Source organism: Myripristis murdjan, chromosome 11 (assembly GCF_902150065.1).
Source record: "Myripristis murdjan chromosome 11, fMyrMur1.1, whole genome shotgun sequence".
Classification (NCBI taxonomy): domain Eukaryota; kingdom Metazoa; phylum Chordata; class Actinopteri; order Holocentriformes; family Holocentridae; genus Myripristis; species Myripristis murdjan.
This window is the reverse complement of record NC_043990.1, coordinates 29,601,146-29,623,505: the sequence shown is the minus strand read 5'-3', so window position 1 is coordinate 29,623,505 and position 22,360 is coordinate 29,601,146. Positions and strand designations below refer to the sequence as shown.

The 22,360-nt window shown below is 42.7% G+C and overlaps 1 protein-coding gene across 1 annotated transcript in view; it reads left to right on the top strand.

Moving 5' to 3' along the window:
• bag6l (BCL2 associated athanogene 6, like) overlaps positions 1-18,723 on the top strand; it is a 29,642-nt gene extending 10,919 nt beyond the window's left edge. Inside the window, exons 9-25 of the mRNA XM_030063032.1 lie at positions 749-952; positions 1,146-1,374; positions 1,519-1,581; positions 2,539-2,852; positions 5,100-5,178; positions 6,518-6,840; positions 7,778-8,024; positions 9,468-9,637; positions 11,481-11,534; positions 11,640-11,742; positions 12,228-12,352; positions 12,713-12,847; positions 13,448-13,510; positions 14,484-14,690; positions 16,236-16,343; positions 17,373-17,519; positions 18,030-18,723. Of these exons, the coding sequence (XP_029918892.1) occupies positions 749-952; positions 1,146-1,374; positions 1,519-1,581; positions 2,539-2,852; positions 5,100-5,178; positions 6,518-6,840; positions 7,778-8,024; positions 9,468-9,637; positions 11,481-11,534; positions 11,640-11,742; positions 12,228-12,352; positions 12,713-12,847; positions 13,448-13,510; positions 14,484-14,690; positions 16,236-16,343; positions 17,373-17,519; positions 18,030-18,128 (2,670 nt within the window). The 3' untranslated portion in view covers positions 18,129-18,723. The remainder of the gene's footprint in view (positions 1-748; positions 953-1,145; positions 1,375-1,518; positions 1,582-2,538; positions 2,853-5,099; positions 5,179-6,517; positions 6,841-7,777; positions 8,025-9,467; positions 9,638-11,480; positions 11,535-11,639; positions 11,743-12,227; positions 12,353-12,712; positions 12,848-13,447; positions 13,511-14,483; positions 14,691-16,235; positions 16,344-17,372; positions 17,520-18,029) is intronic.
• Positions 18,724-22,360: the final 3,637 nt, after the last annotated feature.

Genomic DNA, 22,360 nt, shown 5'->3' with positions numbered 1-22,360 from the left:
ACTTTAGTGTTTTGTTGTGTGCGCTCCAACAAATGAAATGAGAGTGCTGTATTTTTGTTGTTGTTGTTGTCCTATCACAAATGCATTTTATATCATAAGAAACAGAAAGATCACACATTTTGAAAAAAAAAAAGTGATATCACTTTACTTCTCCCTAGCTGTTATGTAGGACAAAAATGGTGGAAGTCCACCTCAGTGGCAGGAGGCTAACAGTTAGCATTTGGAGCAGCAGGTTAGTGTCCAGCACTCAGTAACAATGAGAGGAGGATAGCACCATTACTGTCCTATGTAAGAGCAAATAATCTTTTTATTATTTTATTTTATTTTTTTCAAAATGGGTTAAGTATCCCTTTAAAATGCACCAGATCATAACATACATTTACACAAATGATGATGACTTAATATTATAATAACTAACTGCACCCCTGTGACTACACAACATTAAAAGTTTTTCTGCAATCATCATTGAAAATCAGCTGTGACATTTAGTTATTCTTCAAGACATTCAATGCTTGGCAAAAGGAAAACTTTTAATTGTCATTAGTTGAAAATCAAATATTTATTCAGTAATATACAGGGCTTTATAAACTGTGGAAGGGTTATTTTATGCTGGAGGTCATGTCTGCTACCATTCCTAAAACAGACGTAAAGCACAGTTTGATTTTTTCTAAACATGTCGGCAGCAGTGGAAGTGAATTTTAATCTTTGTGTTGCCAGGAGCTGTTTCAAAATCTCTGTTCATTTCCAGACCCAGGAAAGGGAAGAAGACCAGCGGATTCTTAACCTGGTTGGAGATGCTCTGCGTCTCCTTGGGAACACTTTAGTTGTCCTTGGCGACCTGCGCTGTAACCTGGCAACCTCTCCTCCCCGTCACCTGTACGTGGTTCGCCCCATGGCCCACTACAACCCCCCCGTCTTACTGCAGGCTGGTCTGCCACACATGCCCATTCCTGTACGTTAAAATCATGAAGATTCTTATCTTTCCATATGAAATGTTTGACATTTTTCTGCTCTGTCAAGATATATTGCTCTCTTTTAAATATCTGTTGCAGTCATTTTGGTTCAGTTAAAAAAGTGCACTGTGGAACTCATGACAAAGGTGGTCTTTTTTCTTTCTTTTTTAAAAATCTTTTTTTCCCCCACAGATAAACCTTGGGACCACCGTGACCATGACGTCTAATGGGAGGCCAGCAGCTGAAGGGCAGGCCCAGCCCTCTCAGGCTACTGGCCAGTCAGATCAGCAGGGCCAGGGCAGGGCCCCACCTCTCCAGCCAAATGGAACCAATCAGCAGCAAGGACAGGGAGGGCCACGAGTTATCAGAATCACCCACCAAACCATGGAGCCTGTGGTCATGATGCAGATGAACATTGATGGTAGATGTGTTTCCTTGTTGTGCATTGTGTTTAATGAAGCTCACAGAAGTCATTTCTTATTTGTTCATTCATGAACAAATAAGATCACTTTGCTTCTCCATCATCCTTCAGGCTTCTCCCTTACATGCCTCTTGTGTTGAACAGGTGAATCAGCTGGTGGGTCTCAGTCCCCAGGAGAGCCAAATGCTGCAGGTCCTGGACAGCCTGGTGAGCCGTCTCCCATCTCCCTGTTAAGCTGTTCATGAAATTTAAAGACAGCATGGCTTTATAGATATAAGCTGCTATGAGTTCCTGTTAGTGTTACGATGCATTGTCTTAACTCCTGCAGCAAATCTGGTCTGGTACCCCTTTTCCACCAGGCCAGTTTGAGGGTTGGTCGGGAGCCGGTGCGTCATCTCAAACCAGTTCTTCACGTTTCGACAGCCAGAGAACTGGCTCTAGGCCAGGAACTCTGGTTCCACAGTGTTACCAACTCATTGGCGCTCTGCCTAGTGCCAGTTTCACATCACCCCCACCCCCCTTTGTTGTCTCTGTCACCATGTAACCAGCCCTTTGGTTTGCTGAGACATAGACACACACTTAGTCTTAAACATTTTATTAATAGTGCTGGGCATCAGTTCAAGTTCGGTGCCTTAATGGCACTTTAAATGCCTCGCTGCTATAAAGTAGTCTATTGGACAAAAGAAGTGTCAATACCACATTGGTTTCAATCAGTTCAGTACGTCAGTAACAGCAAGGTGCCTCCACATGCAGCTCACCTGCTGTTGTGAAAACATAATCGCGTGAAACTGGTGGAAAAAGTCCAAGATGTAAGATTTTGAGGGAGTTAATGAAAAATAACACTGAGGAGAATCAGCAATGCAGAGACATGGCAAAAAAAATAAAAAGAGGCAGGGCGGGGCCAATAGGTGTGTGGGCAGTCAGAGACCCGAGAAGTAAGATTGTGTGTGTGTGTGTGTGTGTGTGTGTGTGTGTGTGCGCGCGCAAGCGTTTCATGATTTCATAATGATTTTTCTTGTTTTTCACTAACTACTGCTCCTAATGGATAGGAATCTTAGTGTACATGATCATAGAACTGATGAGTACATGAGTGAAGTGGGGCTTATTTGACAGAGCGCTCAGCCACTATTATAACATCATAAAGTAACTTTCTTCTGTGTTTAGGAGCCACACCTGTCCACATCCCAGGGCTTCCTCCTGAGTTCATGCAGGCCATTGTTCACCAGATCTCCCACCAAGCCGCTGCCATGGCTGCTGCAGCCTCGGCCGGACACTCAGGCCAAATGCCAGCTGGCCCTGACTCCACAGCCAGCACGGAGGGAGCTGCCCCATCACAGCCCCCTCACCCTGCTCAGGCTCGGGTGGTCATCACCAGACCTTCTTTCTCTCCCCGCATCCCGCAGCCTGTAGGCGCCAGGGGAACCACCATCAACCTCAGGGCAACAGTACCTCCCACAGCAGGGCAGCAGCCAGGACAGGTGAGGCGAGAGAGAATGGAGCCAGAGGCTGGTGGACTCTGATCCTAAACAAAGAGTGCACTTGAAAAACACCGGAGCACTGTTACAAAGCAGCTATGGTATCTTGTGGTTTGGTTCCATTTTCTTATTGGTATGGTTAAATGGCCCAAAAAATTCCAGCAGCTGCAATGATGTTGGGGCTTCTTTCTAGGGCCGCAGCTTTGCAGTGACATCCAACAATCCAGAGAGAAATCCATCACAGAGGAGGCAAAGAAACTAAGTCCTGGTTCAAACTGCAGGCAAATCACATTTGACTCTCAATTCAGATCTTAAAGACAGACTGCCCGCACTGTTATTTGCAACTGATTAGATGGGATTTGTGTGTCTAAACATCACCAACCTATCTGCATGGGTTGCTGCGGTAACAGCGTAGACATCAGTAACTACATGCACTGATGATGCAGCTCTCCTAGGGTGTGTTCAGATCTGTCTCATTTCGAGCAGTTGTTCCGAAACAGGGAGCGTTTCCCCTCAAAGAACGGTTCGTTTGGACATACACTACTCACAAAAAGTTAGGGATATTTGGCTTTTGGGTGAAATTTATGGAAAATATAAGAAAGTTCACGCTACAGTGATATTATATCATGAAAGTAGGGCATTTAAGTAGAAGCATACACTGGTGATTTCCTCATCTCAAACAATTTCTTGAAACAAAAGCCAACAACAGTGGTGGATATACCACAACAAAAAATGTCAGTGTCAATAACTTGTCATGTGCCCTTGAGCATCAATTACAGCTTGACCACGACGTCTCATGCTGTTCACAAGTCGACTTATTGTCTGCTGAGGCATGGCATCCCACTCTTCTTGAAGGGCGGCCCTCAGGACATTGAGGTTCTGGGGTACAGAGCTCCGAGCCTCTACATGGCGACTCAGCTGATCCCATAGGTTTTCTATGGGATTCAGGTCTGAGAAAGTGCAGGCCACTCCATTTGAGGTACCCCAGTCTCCAGCAGCCGTTCCCTAATGATACGACCTCGATGAGCTGGAGCATCAAACACCTGATGTGAATTTTGCCGTTAAACTCCTTGTTAGAGAACAGCAACTTGTGCAAAAAGTACTGAAACATTGAACAGTTGGACATGTGCATTCAAAAGTTTACAGAAGGTCACATTAAGTTCACCTGGAAAGGTTAGAATGCATTTTAGGTTCATCCTGAAATTTCACCCGAAAGCCGAATATCCCTAACTTTTTGTGAGTAGTGTATGTGAACACAGCAATCGTGCTCAGATGCAGGATGAAACAAGCGCACTGAGATCGCCTAGAAGGGCTGGTCTCAGCTCGCTTCCTTTCGAGCCCTGCAGCGCTTCGTCTGCAGTGAGAACAGAACCGACACAGCAACCGACACAACTGACTCAGAACTGTGGTTCACCCTCCAACAGAGGGGGGCAGTAATGCACCCGGTTGCCAACCGTCAACCAAAGAAAAAAGAAACAGCAGAAGAAGAAGCAACAGAAGAAGGGGTTTTTCCTTCCGGCATTTCTGACCAATGAGAGAACAGTTGGTCCGCGCATGGCATTTGTCTACAACTTTGGACCGATACAGACTGTTGCCTTGTGAACACAAACGACCCAAAAGAAAAATGCATCAGTTGTATCGATTTCGCCCCTGAATCGGAACAAAGCAAATGAGCCACAGGTCTGAATCCACCCCAACGCAGAAGCAGGAGAAATGTCCAGAAATGTCCCGTCTGTTGTCCTCTGTGTTGTCCTCCACTCTGCTCAGCTAGCAGCAGCACGGATTCTATTCAGCTGCTCTGATGCGCTTCCATCACACTGGATTTGATGCTGTCATTGTTTTGTGTTGACACAAAAGACAGTTTGGAAACCGATTAGAGTGCCCAGAACGTTTGCCCTGAGATGTGTCTGTACAAATCCAGTAGGAATCACATTTCAAACCACCTCCAAATGTTGGAGGCGGTGTGCAAAAGTCGCATTTCATGTGGTTTTTGACTTTTGCGACATTCTAAAATCAATCTGGATGCAGTGTGGATATGGCAAAGAATAAGATTTGGGCTGGCAGTCTGAGCAAGACCTGATTTGTCCACTTACAGTCAGTAGCTTCAGTTGAACAGAATGCAGTGCAGCCACAGCTTGCATTTTTAGAAGTCTACCAGTGGTTGCATGTGAAAAACAACAATCCAGGAATGGAGTTGTCTGTTGCTGCGCTTCATGTGTGATGATGTCTGCTTTATCCCACCTTGACTAGGGCACACCACTGGCATCCTCCCCTTTCACCCAGATGATCAGTGGTCTGGTAGGACAGCTCCTAATGCCAGGGCAGCCAGGTGAGCACTGTCACCATTTTTCTACTTCACTGTTTTTAAAGGGAGAATGGTGCTAAACACATCACATTCTGTCGGCCTTACTCTGTCCCTTGCGGATAGAATGTGGTGATCACATTTAAGAATTTATGACAGGGTGCAGGACAGGAACGCACATCATAATTATTGAGGACCCACCCCCCCACCCTCCACCCCCACATTTAACAATATGTTAAATTTTTTCTTTTTTTTTTTAATGGAAATTACTTATCAAACAGACCTAACAATTCAACTACCAATGAATGAGCAGTAGTATGCATGTGATAACATAGATTGAAAAATAAGCCGAAGTGATACCTCTTCTCTGAATAGACAAGCTAAGCCAGTGTGCTGCTGTTAGTCAGTGAAAATAGAGCAGAGTGGCAACTCTTCGCTTTGTTACACAATCTATGTCAGTGCGCTGCTGTAGCCTGGAAAATTTCTTTGCCTTTCAATGCCGGTGCAGGTGTTTTATTTTTTTTTTCTTGGTGGTGCAGGTGAAACCACTGGAGGGGTTGTGCCAACCAGATTTGCTTCCCTCCATGTGATTTTCCCCAGACATATGTTCATATTCCACACAAAAACAGCATTTCATTCAAATTATGTCAAATTCGGTGATATTCTGCGTTAAAAATAGATTGTGTTTTATTTGGCTAATTCCGTGATCGCGGAAATTATAAGCCCCACACTGTTAACATTAACGATAACATTAGGGTCGTTTTCACAGGCTTGACCAAAAAACTGGATTAAATTTAATCTTGCCTAGGTACCTTTCTCTCGCTCTTTTCTCTCCCTCTGCGAGCGCACTGCAGACAGTAATCAAACAGGCGGGTGATGACTCCGGTGTTCATTTTTCAAAATAAAGTTAATTGGAGTGTAGTGTAACCTTTCAAACTGATTATAGTGAGTATATTTGCGCAAATAAAGGCTACATAGCCTATATATGTGTATATATATCCATTTAAAATTGTTTTAACATCTGGAAGAAAAAAATCAGCATTCCGAAGGTGTGGCGGCTTTTATTTTGCCGTGGCGGTGTGCCACGATGAATTACATGTAGCAGAAACCCTGGGCAAATGACAAAACGGGGCACACACCCCAGTCCTGGAGTGTGCGCCCCGGGGCTGAGGGCATGCAAACAGACTTTATTCTGTTTGCATGGATCTCAGGTCGATCACAAATCAGATCATGAAAGGTCATTGGAGACACATGTTCGACACATGATAATGTTAGGTGTGAATGGTGAGGAGTGTGTGTGTGTGTGTTCTTACTGACAGCAAACATGAAATCAGCTGACTCTGTCCTGTCTTTGCAATTCCCTCAGGTGATCCAACATCCACCTCCTCTTCAACTCATTCCCACTCCTTCTCCTTCTCGTCCTCTTCATCTGACTCATCCTTTTCCACCACCACTCCTCCTCCTTCCTCTGCCAACACCTCGGGTCAGACATCCACCCACACCACCAGCACTACCTCCATGGGCCAGCCAGCAGAGGGCGGCCCTGAGGGAAACCTGGCCCAGCTCCTGGGCTCTCTCCTGGGAGGAGGAGCTGGTCTGGGAGGTCCTGGCTCAGGAGCAGCACCCTCCATCACTGTGACCGTGCCTGGGCTGCCTGGCTTCTTCCAGAGCATGCCAGAGTTCACGCCGGTAAGTACCTGCAGTGTGTCATAAAACTCAGTCATAATTTGTAATCCCTGTAAGCAAACTATGAAATTCCACTTGAAAACATGCATTTAGAAATGATGGAATGCAGGATTTTTCCTTTTTTAACTGTTGGCAGTAGGAAAGGAAAATGAGTGCATCATCATCAGTTAGCCGGCAGTTTTGTAAAATAAAATTTCAACTGGTCCTCAGCCAGAATCTGCCATCACTAGAGATCGGTTCTGTTTCAAAAATAGAATTGCTTCTGCATCAGCCTGTGACCTGAGGAGGTATCTGTCTCACCAGTTTCCAGAACTGAATGTTTTAAGAGTTGTAGTCCTGTTTGTAATCCATCTCACCAGATACACTTTGCTTTGTGCATTGTGACGGTCACTCAGAGAACTTAGACCCTGTCCTGTCTCCTTAGAAACACAGGATATCACTAAGCAGCACCACATGGTGAGGTAGCAAACAGTTCAGTTCTACTGCTGGAGCTGGAGAGCAGCAGCTTGGAACACTGAGGGTTGTGTAGGGATTTGTAGTCTTTGTGATTATGCTAGCATAGCCTTGAAAAAATGTCCAGATAAAAATAAAACTTCTGAGATAGATCAGAAGAATATTTATTGCTGATAGCAAAAAATTGTTGAAATAGTTTACACACTTCCCTACTCTATTGCTGTTTTAGCAGAACAACGCATGCAAAGTCCCATTTACACAATGAACAGCTTGTCAGCTGTTTATTCTGCCGTTGCTTTAGTAACGCCCTCTGCTGTTGGGATGGATGTGTAGAGGGTTGCAGATTTTGCCAAAAAGTCCTGGGAGTCGCTGAGCAGATTTTGGTCGTTATAGTTAGATGTTGGCAGCTGAAAAAAGCTGCTGTACATGTGCTCAATTTGTTTGAACTGACTTGTAAAATCTGTCTGCTGATGGCAATCCTGGCCAGCAACCTCCCAGCACCCTCGGCACTCCAGTCCCCCCTCAGACCACCGGCCCTCCACCCTCTCAGGCCGGCGGCGGCGGAGGAGACTCTCTGAGCCCAGAGCTGTTCACAGGCATCGTCCAGGGGGTGCTGTCCACCATGATGGGCTCTCTGGGGGCACAGCAGGGCACTGGAGAGAGCATCGCCCAGTTCATCCAGAGGCTGTCCCAGACCAGCAATCTGTTTACTCCAGGCTCTGGGGATGCTGTCGGTAAGTCAGATAAGATAAGATAAGATAAGATAAGATAAGATAAGATAAGATATTAGTCCCATGGTGGGGAAATTTCACGCATTACAGCAGCAAAGTGGATAGCAAAATATGAAGCATAATTTACATTATAAACAGTATAAAAAGATAATAAATAGCAAAAACCAATATAAACATTATAAAAAAGGAATATAGAAAAACAAAATAGAAATATGAACAATGTTAAACAACAGAACAGACAACAACAGAAGAAAAAACCTAAACCTGGGGAACAACCTCTCTTCTGTCTCTTATGACCAGGGACTCACTGTAAGCGTATCATGTTTTTTCAGTTCACAGTTTATAGACATGTGTATGACTGTGTATTTTTGTTCAGCGAACTCTCTAAGATCTGGAAGAGCTTGTACAGCACAGAGGTCGACTGATTCATTGGTTTGGCCAATTAATTGGCACCAAGAAATGACTTTGTCCTTAGGCAAACAGGACATGAACAAGTAACTTAAATGTTTCATGTATGAATAAAATAGTTTATTTATAATAGTAGTAAATATAATAGTAGTTAATAGTTTAGTTTTAATACTTTAAGTGCTGTAAATCATAATTAAACCGTTTTATACAATAATTGACTTACTTCTGCACAGGTCCAGTGAAATTCTTCTGAATGTAAAGCTCAACACTGCAGACAAATTTTGTTTATATATAAACAATGTATAAACAATGTATAAAATTGGCTGTAATTCCTAAACAGTTAATGCCATATTTTTGTTCAACCCGTTAAATTGAAGCTGAAAGTCTGCACTTCAATCACATAAACTTTGATCTCATGGTCTTCTCATGTACACAAATAATCTCACTTTTATTTTATATCATGTGACCTGTGTTTTGCTTTGTTTTTTGCTGTGTTTTTTATTGTGTTGTTATATGTTTTATTCGTGATCAAGGTTATTTTGCATTTTTCATTAGCTTTTATTTTTATTTTGTGTTGACTTTTTGTTTGAAATTTCAGTTTAGTTTTAATTCGTTTTTAAAGCAGGTTTGCTAGTTGAGTTTTTTTTTTTTTTTAAATGCTTAGTTTTAGTTTAGATTTAAGTAGTTTCAGAGTTAATGTTTTCTGTAATATGGGTTATTTGTCAGGGGTGGAATTCAAAAACAGATTCAAAAAATTTCAAAAAAGTCTTGTGTAATAAACATTTAAGAAAACATCATACCATTTAAGATATGTATTCACGGGTTTTTTGTAAGGCCTCGTTTTTGTTAACATAAATGTTTTTCCACACGTAGTTTCCATTATTTTGTAGTTTTCATTAATGATAACAACCTTGATTGTGACCTGCTGGTACAGTGCTTCAAATGGCAACATATATCTTTAACACTGTACATGGCCCCTGACAAATAACATCAATGCATGAATTAAAACCCTGAAGGTGTTATGGGTCTCTCTGGCAGGTTTCTTTGGTGACCTGCTGTCCCTGGTGTGTCAGAGCTTCTCCATGGTGGACATGGTGTTGTTACTCCATGGAAACGCCCAGCCGTTGAGCCGCATCCAGCCCCAGCTCACCGACTTCTTCACCGAGCACTACCTCCAGGGCCGCGAGCCCACTGACGTTAACATCGCAGTAAGCTGCATGGGCTGTAGAGGAGGGGAGGGCTGCAGGGCTCATTTTCCTCATTTGTAATTTGCTTTTAAAAGAATAATTCACCCATAATACATGTTTTGTGTATCAAGTACTCTCCATGTGCTGCCTTCAGTCTCTGACAAAGAGAGTTGTACTTTCAGGCTTTCATGGTGAACTGGTATTCCAAAAACACCAGCCATCTCTGATCCAATGGAAGACAACAGGTCCATAATTATATTTACAGTATCCCTGTAATGACAGCTGCTATATTAATCAACGCAGAATCACCAAAATCAAAAATACAATAGGGTTATGTTATGGCCATTGCTTGTAAATGTTTCAGCTTTGTCTTAGGAATCAGATTTTTTGTCAAATGGTGACTAAGCACTACAGTACCCATGAGCCTCCTCAACCATGACTATGGTGAACATGTCCGTGTCTTATTGTAATCCAGATGGGTTGTTGCTTTCAGGAGCTAAAACTCCATGGAATGATCCAAGCATTTGTGTGTGAGTTTGGCTGAAAGCTGCATAACTCGTCAGCAGTGAGAGGAACAGACAGACTTTGAAGCTCAGCCACAGGATCTTTGATTTCAGAAGTGTTTCAGTGAAAGTTGCTGTTTGTTTGCACTGATGTTTCAACTGGGAGAGTTTCATGCCCATCCAAATGTTGGAAATGAAATGCATTTGGGATAATAAATGGGAATTTGACTTTAGGGACCCTGGCAGTAGGGATGGGCGTATCGATCCTGTGGTATCGATATATTGATACTCACATTTGCCATCAATTTCCTTAAACAAATATCGATACTAACAAATAAGAATAGGGGGTGCATGCATAACTTTCAGCTGTTTTAGATAGCTTCCTTCACTTAGGCACCCCTGAGCCTGGCGGTGTATTGAGCTGGCCCGTGTCACGTGACGGCCCAACAGCACAGCCAGCGAGAGTGGCTCGAATGCGGGAGCCAGAGGAACACACAGAAAATAATGGCTGATCGGTCCTTTTTTCTTTTTTTTTTGACAAGAAAAGTGCAAGAAAACAACAATAACAGTAAAAATGTGCAAATTTTTGTTCATATTTAATTTATTTAATTCATATTTATGTTGTTTATATTAATTTTAGTTTTATTATGCATTGACCATAATAAATATGGTATAAATGGTCTGTATTTGTCATGTAATTTGTCTTAAATGTAATAATATTTTGAATGAAAAAAATTGCCAATAAGAAATTATCAGTATCGGTATCAGTATCGATGAAAATGCAAGAAAAAGTATTGGTATAGCATCGAATCCTAAAAGTGTGGTATCACCCATCCCTACCTGGCAGCCCAGTATAACCCCTCCTGCTTTGGAACTGTACAGTCAGCTTGTCTGTGCTTGTACAGAGTGCAGGCACCTCGCTGGATGGGTCTCTGTATTCTGGCTGATCAGGGGTGGAGCAAGAGGCTCCCACTGCAACAGTGTTGTGGCCTCAAACTACAAGAAACTGGCTCTTGTTTTTATGGCTCAACATAGAAAGCTAGCAGTCATTAATTAGGTAGCATTAATCAGGAAATCAGGAGAGGGCCATCAACTGGCTGACGGGCATCATTGCTGTCCCATTGTTTTTTTTTTTGTTTTTGAGACATCTGTGAAATAATAGTCGTAGAAAATGGCTGTAAGTTTATTGACCATCCACATATCGGCTGATTTTCATTGGTTTTCATTGTACAGTAAATTAATGGACTTACAGTGACTTTTGTTGTGAATTGTTGTTTTTACTGTTTATTTTGTTTGTTTGTGTATTTTACTTATTTTTTTATCTTCACTGTGAAGAATTGAACGCGCTGCTCTCTTTGCAGAAAGCAGCTGAGGACCTGATCAACGGTCTGGAGGAGTACATCGCCGAGAGCTTTGTAAGGGCAGCCCAGCTCCCACACACAGCCCCTCACACAGGCTAGCAGCACTCATGTCACGTAGTGTGCTGTGTGTCTCAGCTGAAGTGTGTGTGTTCGTTCCAGGCCACCGTGACCGTGCGGGAGGGAGTGGACATCATTCAGACGAACATGTCTTTCCTCAGACAACAGTTCACGCGGATGGCCACACACATCCTGCGCTGCACCGGTAAATGCTCCTCACTTAGGTCTGCTGTCTTTGCTCTGGACCAGGGTGGAAAAATTATATTACACACACACGGAGGCTTGATTATTAGATATTAATTATTGGAGTTTGGTTAACCAGTCATCTTACCAGGTTAGACGTTGTAGCTCTTTGGTGGAGTCGTCACAACAAATTTCAGTTCATGTAACGACAGTTCAGTGTGATGGGGCTGTATGTACTCTCTGCAGAAATACCCCTTCTCTGGTGTTCTTACCAATTTAAAGGGATAGTTCATTGAGGTGGACTTCTCCCCAGCTAACATTCTTAAAAATAAGTAATGAGAGGAACAATGTCCTGCATAACAGCTGGAGGGTGGGAGCAGCTTTCCTTCACCTCATTTGGTTTTAGTAAGCTTCCTGAGTGTCACATACTCTGAAACAGACTGAAGTGCTGCTGCCTTCCTTATGTGAGCCCACCGATCTCACTCTCTGTGTTCATCTGTCTTGTAGACCATACCTTTGGCCCCCGTCTGCTGTTGCTGTGCACCCAGGGCCTGTTTGAGTGTCTGGCCCTCAACCTCTACTGCCTCGGGGGGGAACAAAGAGCTCTGACAACCGTCATCAACCACCGGATTGTTAGTATACATCACTTATAGCCACTCATTTTGTGTTTCCCTAAACTGTGTGATGTAACATACATTGCCAGTCATTGTAATAGGAATCAGTATGGGTAATGTAATTTAAAACAAGACGGTGAAAAACAGTTGATTTTTCCCAAAATCAGTCTTCTTTTGGTTCAAGTCTTTACTAAAAAGGTCTTAAAAAGTAATGACTGTACCTGTGATGCCTGTAGACACCCTAAACTAAATGACCCTAACATATGTGCAGGTGGTGGTAGAGCTGGTGACCGGTGCCATCCAGTGCTGGCCAGATCATTTAGGAGCTCACCATATGGTAGCCATGTTCAGTTTCTCTCTCCGTTTGCGTTCACACAGAGGAGGATGTCTGCCGAAGTCAATCCCAGTCTGGTGAACTGGTTGACCAGCATGATGTCCATGAGGCTCCACGTCATACTGGAACACAACCCAGTTACCGAAGACCAGATCCGTCATTATGTCATCTACACACAGGTGAGAACTGGGGTACACATGGACCGTTGGTACTGTTGTCAACACTAAGACATCAATAGGAATTAAAAGGGACTGAAACATTTTCTCTTTTTTTGTTGCAATTTTCTTTTTATTGATCATTATAACATACATTCTGCATACAACTGGTACACAATAATAGAAATGTTTTGTCTTTTTTTTTTTTTCTTTCTCAAACATGACCCTTAAGAAGGAAAGGATAACCTCCTCGGTCCTTTACTCTCAATCAAAATAATAAATGGTCGTACCTTGTCATGTACACAAGTAAAATCACGCCCAGGACTTAATGGTTATTTAACTTCTACCATATATTAGGACCGGTTAAGCTAACAGAATTTTACTATATTACCAGTGAGACTGAAACATTTTCATATGTTGAAATCTAACAGAACACGTTTTATTCTTACTGACCTGAGAAAATCAGTTGAACTTGGTCTGATTCTATGTAATAAAAGAGGTCACATACAAGTATTTAAGTAAAGAGTTAAACCCAATGATGTTAAACCCAAGGTTTGAAAATTGAAGGCCACACTCGGTTGGTTGTGTTAGAGCTAACGCTGTCATGATGTGCTGCTGTTTCAGAGGGAGTCCAGTCACCGGGCAGAGGCCGAGGCTGAACCGCAGTCGGAAAATCAGAATGTGGAGGTCAGTTTGCTTCGTGTTCTTTTATTTTCAATTATTTTTGTTTCGTTTATCATTTGTTGACCAGGGTAGTCGCTTGAAAGAATATATCTTTTCAAGTGAGCCTTGCCCAAAAAAAGGAGCACACACAGAAAAAAAGCACTGATCATAAAAACATGTATTTTAAAGACAGCAGTGTGGAGCCATGGCACTCAAAAGCTCAATATTCAAGTGACAGGAGCTGCAGGTTTTTCATAAAGGGTAAGATGTGTGACAAAACATTGTTGTAAATAAAATATTATGGTGCTAGAGAGATGCTCTCACCTATAAATCATATTGTCCAGATGCAGACAAACATGTTTATTTGGTACAGACTCCAGCAAAAATCACTCTATCATCATTTTAATAGCTTTTTCAGTGGAAATGAAAATTAGAATGTAAAAATTATCATTCCTTCTTAAATCGTGAATCAGAATCACAATATCTGAACTATCGAAATTCTGTACAGAAAGAATCAGAGGTCTGAGAGTTTCAGCAGAAAACAGTAATTTAGTACCACTTTAATCTCCAGGAGAGAGATTTTTGCTTTTCATGAGAGCTTTTCAGAATTCTAACAGTTATGTCTTGCAGAAAAACAATATTTTTTCTCAAGTGAATGCATTACGCTTCCACACAATACCCATAGAATATTTATAATATTGAAACATTTCCATTTAACTTAAAATGCCAATGAAAATAGTTCAATATAAGTTCAGTAAAAACAGATGGAAAATGTACTTCGTCTGTAGGAAAGCAGAAGCACCAGGGAGATGGAGGGGTACGGGAAGCAAATGGGTTCATGGAAAGTGTGATTTTGCGAAACACTTGCACCAACACAGCACTGGCCTGATTTTTGATAAAAACTCGATATTGAGCCCGCCAACAGATAAACAGTTTTAGAAATCAGTCTCACCAGTAATGACAAACTCTTCTACTCCTTTATCCTCCTCGTGCTCAGATGGAGGAGAGCCTGTCCCCGGCTGTAGCCACTACAGCGGAGGAGGCCATGGCGTCGTCCGGAGACAGCAGTGAGATGGGAGCGCCACCCGCAGACACCACGCCCGCCCGCAGGGTGTCATCAGGGGAGAGCCAGGGCCCCGGGGCCCCGACTGGACAGGAGGAGACGGCGCTGGAGGTGGAGCCTTGGGCAGCCGCTGTACCGCCTGTAAGGAATGCTTTGGGTTCTACATATTTATATTGATCAGTACTAAACATGTGCTGTCTCGGAAAACCTCAGTCAGAAGTCATTTCATGAGACATTTTGATCAGCTTCCACACACGTATCTACAAATATATTGTGATGTAATAATAATAGTATCTTTTCAGTGAGTTTTAGGCTGCCATCACACAGCAATAATGAAAGTATAAGTGTTACTGTGTGTTGAGACCAAACCCAAAGCCAGTTTTTAACCTGGTGCAATTGCATACAATGTCAATGCAAAAACACAAATAGATGCTAATTCATGCCGGTTGACAAGAATGAGGTAAAAATTTTCAACTCAAGAAAAAAATTCGTAGCCATATTCATGTGAGTCTGCGACAGGATAATTCACTGTGTTTGGGCTGAACACATCATTGCCCTTATTCTATCCTCATACTTAATAACCCAGGCCTTAGAGGTAGCCCTGGGTTAAAGATTCACATTTGAAAATCCAAACCTAGGGTTAATGTGTTTAGAACATTCATAGCACAGTTTTGATTGGACGACAAACATTCTATTGTTTTGGGTCTAACCTCCATTCTGACCACAGACCTTAACCCTAACGTCATGCACGTAGTCCCAGAAAAGATGGGCATGACCCTACTCTGGACTGGGTTTAATTAGCCCTGGGCTAAGAGTGTCCGTATCCCATATTCTAAGTTGCAGGCTTGAGACACGTGTAAGCCTGTGCCTAAGTGTAGTGTGAACAGGGCTAAGTTGAACAAAGTTCAAAGCAGAATGGTTGCTGTGTGTCTCATCATGTCGATCGGACCCAAAAAAAAGCACTTGATCACCTAGTTAATTCTTACTGTTTTATTGGTTGCAAGCAACTCATATTTCAGTGAATTCACTACATCCTCAACTGGAAGCATCATGGAATGCACTACTTTCAGCTTCATTAAGCGATGCTTGCAAGGCTGCTTCCAAACCATAGTGACCAATGTACATTTCTCCTCTACCATTTCCACTGCTGCTTGCTGGTGTAATCGCTGCCTGAGGTCTCTACTGTATTTAGTCGGGTAGATTTGAACCCTGGTGTGTTCACACCCTTGATGCAAATCAGCTGTGTATGTGAGAACTGTGCACACCAAATATTCCAACTTGAGTCTACGTGAGAGATGTGGTCTCAGATCAGTTCCAAGTGAACTCTAGAGGGGTTAATTTGAATGCTGCCGAGTGTTGAAAAAGAAATGTATAACTTACTCCACCTGATTGCTGTCCCTGATAGTTCTGAAATCATGACTCTGCTGTATCTCCAGCCTTCTATGTTGGTACTGGGATCTGATGGCACTGACATCAGTCTCTCAGAATCCCAAATCAATCACACTCTTATTGCAGTGACTGACTCCAGCATGTGCCTGAGGCATCTACTCCGTCCTCACATCAGCCACAAACATTTGACTGTACACAGCACAAACTGCCAGGACTCTGAACGTGTTCACCAGTAGCAGATATTAAGATGATGGTCTTTAGTTGTTTTGTTTTTGTAATTATTATTGGCCTTGGCAGGAATGGGTGCCCATCATCAGACATGACATGCTGTCTCAGAGGAAGCTGAAGGCCCAGCCACCTCTGTCTGACGCCTACCTGCATGGGATGCCTGCCAAGAGGAGGAAGGTGAGGTCTCCATGCTATAGCTCCAACACCTGTATGTTAACTCACATCTGCATTAGCTAATAATGAGCACTGATGGCAGTGAGCAAACTCTGAAGATCATTTTTGATGTAAGTGACATTTCTTCTTTGTGCGTGTGCTTTTTGGGTGGATGGGGGGTGATTAAGGTTGGCCATCATTACAGTACAGCTTTCTCTGGACGGAGCGCTAACTTGCTGCTGTTTTGCATTTTTGGGGATTCATTCTTAAATTTGGATGGCCCTAATCTGCAGCATCTGAATGGGGGAGAGACACTTCCCTGTTGCAGTGATTTAGGCAAAGTTGGCTGGATTGTTTTTACACTTGTTTAGTGCAACTTTAAAGATGCTGTGCTTGAAGAAAAATTAAACATGTTGTATAGTTGTTACATGATTACCTGGACATGATGTGAGCCCTCATGGTGGTGAAATAATCTCATCACTTGCTGGTAATCTAGAGTACTGTCTTTCTGTTTCTCCATTCACTTCCATGGCATCTCAGAAAGAGGACCCAAAATAACATTTTTAGGACACAAACCAGCATGAACAAAGTCGATTATGCCAGTATAAGAAAATCACATCTTGACACCCATTTTTTGTGTGTAATGAGTTATTTTTGAACATAGCATCAGGTTGTTTCTTCCTGGTTTAAGGCTACTATGTAAAAGTTTTCTGCAGATGCCACCTGCTGGATCTACTTTGCAATTCAAACAGGAAAATAAAAGAGAAGCAGCAGAAAGTCTGTGTTCACTAGCTGCAGTCAGGCTAACAGACTGCTGTGGAGGCAGTGGATTAACTACAGTGTGTGTGTGCGTCTATCATGTATGTGTGTGTGTGGCTTAGTAACATCAGTCCAGTCCATGTGCATCCCTACTCAAATAACACCCAGGAAACTGTGCAACCCAACACTCTATCAAAGTTCCATTTTACCTTGATGCCTTAAGATTTTCTTGTATGAAAGTGGTTTTGATTAGATGTTCTTAAAAAAGTGTGATGGCACTTTTTCCCTGTGCAGACCACCCAGTGTGAAGGACCCCACCTCTCCCTGTCGGACGCAGTGAGCCGCGCCGCTCGTGCTGCTGGAGTCCGGCCTGTCACCACTCCAAACAGCCTGCAGGGGGAGCTAGAGAGGCCAGAATTGCAGGACGCATACACAGAACAGGTGATTTTCCTAAACCACTGTATTGTGCAGCATGAAGAGTGTGAGCTTTTTAAATGGAATTTTTGATAGCATTTTGCTGTTGTGAAATTGTAAAATTACTAATCATGAAGGCTTGTGAGTAAAGTTTTCCTTGTCAAGGATTAAAGGCAGCACACTGTGAGCACTTGATACAAAAATTACACATTATAGGTTGAAGTATTGCTTTAAGCAGGGCCGGCTTTTGGCATAGGCGATATAGGCAATTGCCTAGGGCGCCATCTGCTGGAGGGGCGCCGCTAGCGGCCAGAGGGGCGCCGGCAGCGAGATTGTTGACCGGCGCGACATCCTCATGGTGTATTGCCGGGGTGGGGGGGGGTGGGGGGGGGGGTGGGGGGGGGGGGGGGGGGGGTAGGCATGGAAGGGCGCAAGAGAGTAATTTTGTCTAGAGCGCCAACACAGGTAAAGCCGGCACTGGCTTTAAGCCTATAATCTACTCTCTTTGTCAACCCCTCCCCCCACCCTGTGTTCCAGGTGAAGAGTGACATCAAGGAGAGAGTGAGAGACGATCCGGATTACAACTCCCAGCGTTTCCCCAACACGCAGCGAGCTTTCTCCATAGAGGACTCCTAATCCTCTGATCTGCATCCTCCTGCACTGTCAGTCCGCGCCTCCTCGTTCCCCTGGTCTCTGATGCCCCTCCAAAACCACCATGGAGTCATGAGCTACATATTGAAATATTTATCACTAAAATGAAGAGCGGGACTGTCACCAGCAGGCTCCAGTCTCTCAGTACCATAGCTTAACTCTGTCTTATGTTGCTTATCCAGTTGTATATGTATATGGCTAAGTTGTAAATTGGGGCAAATTGTACATTGTAATAGTGATGTAATTGTTACAGACCTTTGTTAGAATCAATCAAGGAACTAGTGTTTTTTTTAGCTTGTAACTTTAGAAGTCATGATTTCATAATGACCATAATTGTTCCATGTTTGTATTTTAGGAGATTGTTTGTCAGTCATTTTACGTCTCTTTTAACCGAATACATACAGGATGTCGTCTGTTAACCATAAATTAAGTTGCAAGACCATCATTTCCTGTAATCAAGGCCATGGTAATGATAGAACCATCTGCTGTTTCGTCAGCAAGCACAACTTGCAGTTTCCAAAAACATGAATGTTTAGTCTGAGCTCTGAAATAAAATAAACGATCAAATGTCAAAAACTTTTATCGGACACTGATCATAGTTGATCTCTAGTTTTAATTTGATTCACACAACCAGGATTCACACAGGAGTTATTGCAGCAGTACAGAAGCAACACAGTACCAGACAAGAAGTGAGTGGATGTTTCTATACAGGTCTGACTGACACATACATACGGTCAAATATTACTGGATGAACTACAGCAAGTCTAATATGGCATGCTTATTGCGTTATTTGGAGCACAACATATTGTTAAGCAGACAGACCGCTGTGAAGTTACAATGAATGTTTGAGCGTCCCAGGTGCAAGTTAATGTACAGTTACAGTTCTTTATGTAGGTAGGACTTCATGTTCCAAACAATCGCTGTTATCCACACATTTTATGAAACCTTACTAAATTTGCATCAAATGTCAGCTTGTGTCATCCCAAATTCCATATTTGGTGCAATCTGAATCCAAAGCGCCATTTGCAGTCGGCACTGCCACAGTGTTAGGGTATATGATGATTCAAGCTGAGTCAACGTTAGGTCTTTTCTGCAGTCGCAGCTGTTCAGCATACAGAGACGATGACTACACATACACACTGCAAGCAGCCTGATCAATCAACACAAGTCCATTCCTTTCTGCCAGGACTACAAAGAAAAAGAGGAAACCGTCAAAGTATTTGAAAAATGTAGTTTAAAATTTGGTTTCATAACAGTAAGTGTGCCTGGCATATACAAGCCATTTTAGCAGTAAGTTACTTTGTGCACAAGAGTTGCTTTCCGTGTTCAAGAGTAACTCAACCTTAAATGTAAAAGTGTGTGAAGTCTGACCTCTAGTGGTGACACATAGAGTGCCAGGTCTTTGTTAATAAACCACTGCCACACACCAGGCACCCTACTGTCACTACTAGGAGTCAGGCCTCACACATTGGCTTTGGGCTTTAGTTACTCTTTTAAAGAGCAACTTAGTTACAATTCCAGTCTGGCTGACTGTGACAAGATGTGAAGAAATGGAAAGTTCTTAATGGCTGTAATCTATAAAAACGAGGAATCTGAGTGGCTGTTGACAGCCAGTGATTGAAAAGTTAAACCACAGCAATGACCTTGTTGACCACCCACACACATCAGCTGAGTTTTCCTGGCTGCCTGGCTCTATGCAAAATGAATGGATTTCTGCTGACTTGTCAACCATGCTGCCCAAAGTGAAAACCCCATGGTACAGTGGAACAAAGTGTGATCAAGGTGCTTTAAAGGAACATACCAGTGATTCTGAATGTTTAGGCCATTTAGTGTCTACCCACATTTTACACTGCCACAATCCATTTTGCAAACGCAGTGGGACTGAAGATTTCAAATGATTTTCAAATTTGAATTTTTGGTAGAAACAGCCACCTTATAATGTTCTGCAGCTAACAAAGTCTTCACTGTTCATAAACCACAGAACTGATAATTGAAAATCCCTGGCAGAGAGACTGTTTCATTCCACAACACAACAGTGCTGCTGCTTCTAGGAAAGCTAATGTGGACGACTTCATCACAGTGATGGAATACTGAAGAAAGTCTGAAGTCTCTGAAAGTTCACTTTCATAGTTTAGTGGAATGAATGGAAAGCAACAGCTGGATAAAAGGTAGAAAAATGATAGCAGTTTTAAAATATGACTGCTTGCTTATACATTTTGTAGGTATTGGGCTAAACATGAAACGGCACTGGTATGATCCTTTAACAGAATGGCATTACATCAAAATGTACGTTTCAAAGGCAGGATTGAATGAAGCTCTTACAGTCACACAACACACACTCATACTGGGTTTGCAGTGGCTTTTCCAAAAAACAACTTCAGCTGCTTGCACCCCTCCACACTGGCACAGAGATGAAGCCATTAGTCAGGCCAAGGCCCACACTGACAGTTACGTAGAGGGGAGTCTTCAGAGTGACCCTGACCTGGCCTCAACATGGCAACCATGGCTCCCATTCAGCAGTCACAACAATCCATTACCTGTGTTCATTTCCATCACCTTTGTCTTTAGTGAGCTGACTTCCTCAAGTGAACTGGTACAGCAAAGACAAAATGCTCCCATCATGCATATCAGCTCAGCAGGTAGCACTGAGGGACAATTATTTTTTCTTCAACTCTCAATTTTACAAGCAGCAACACCCTTTCACCATAGAGTCTTGCTGTTAATAGGATAACCTAGACATATTTCAGATAGTTCCTCTGATGTGATACCAAGAACAGTGAAACCTGAGTTTCTCTCAGGCGTCAGTCTCCATCTCCGGCGTGCCGGGAAGCCCAGGAAACTGCTGACTTGGAGCAAACCCACGTTCTGTGCATTATCTACTGCAATCGTTTACCTGCTAAACCTACTTCTGTTGGCACCACAGAGACCAACAGACAGAGACTGTCTAATGTACATTTCACTGCCATCGAGTGGAAACCTCTCAGGTCCAATTTTGGCTTTTTTTTTTCTTTTTTCGTTTTTGCTGAATTCCACATGGGTCGGTTGAGTTTCATGAGCCTTGGGCAAATGAAACAGTAAAAACCGCACTGATTTCAACAATACAGCATATTCAACAAGAAATTCTTACTGTCTAAAAATGTTAGCTGTGATATGTTTTTCTTTTTCCCATCTGTATGCGAGGTCTCATGAGGCTCCAATCACAGGGGCAGGAGTAAAACCAAGGGATATTAGCATGTCGTCCTGATGGCTGCATGGCCTACGTTAGCAGCTGCTCTGCTTCTGAGTCACCAGTTTGCACTCCTAACAAGCAGTTTTGATCATTTGTTAGTAGTTGTTGGGCTCCCTGCAGTTTCGTACCTTTGGAAACCCTATTTATTTTCAAAGCAGGTATGTTGGAGAGTATGACGAGGATGCTTCAAGTGACGAGGGATTAAAGTGAATGCAGCTCTTCGGTGCTGATCTCATCAGGTGTTTCTGGCACAGTGCCTCTGGGCAATCCCTCTTTATCTTCCTGGGATTTTCTCTTTAATGCTCTTCACATAGGATCTTCTGATTCTGATCAGTCTGTGTAATGTTTATCAGTTTAATTATTTGAATGAAAGATCAAAAGCGGAAAATGGTTTTCAGTATCCTAAAAAGTTTGCTGCCCCTCAGTTAGATGCACAAGTGCAATTTTAGGCTTTTTTGTTCTTGACTACATTTCTTTTTAATTTTTCCCGTGTCACATGCTGACTGGCCAGGCAAGACCCATGTGATGGCTAGACTCAAAGGACCATACCAGTGATTTTCAATGTTTGGCCTATTTACTACAATTTATCTACATTTAACATTGCAACAAACCATTTTGCAAACCACATGGGGATACTAAAGATTTGACAACATAAAATCAAAATTCATTTCCAGATTTGTATATTTGGTTGAAACAGTCACCTTAATGTTCTGCTTCTGTGTCTAATAAAGTTGTCAATATTCATAAACCACAGAACTGATAATTGGCTGAGGAAAGCAAATGTTTCCCTCGGGACTATTTTCTGTGGTGGATGGACTGTGTCACTCCGCCCAGTTTCATGTCATCAAAACACAACAGTGATGCTGCTTTCAGGAAAACTAATGTGGACAACTTTACTAAGGTGATGGAACACTGGTGTGAAGAAAGTTTGAAGTCTCTGAAAGTTCATTTTCATATCGTAGTGGAATGAATGAAAACCAATGGCTGG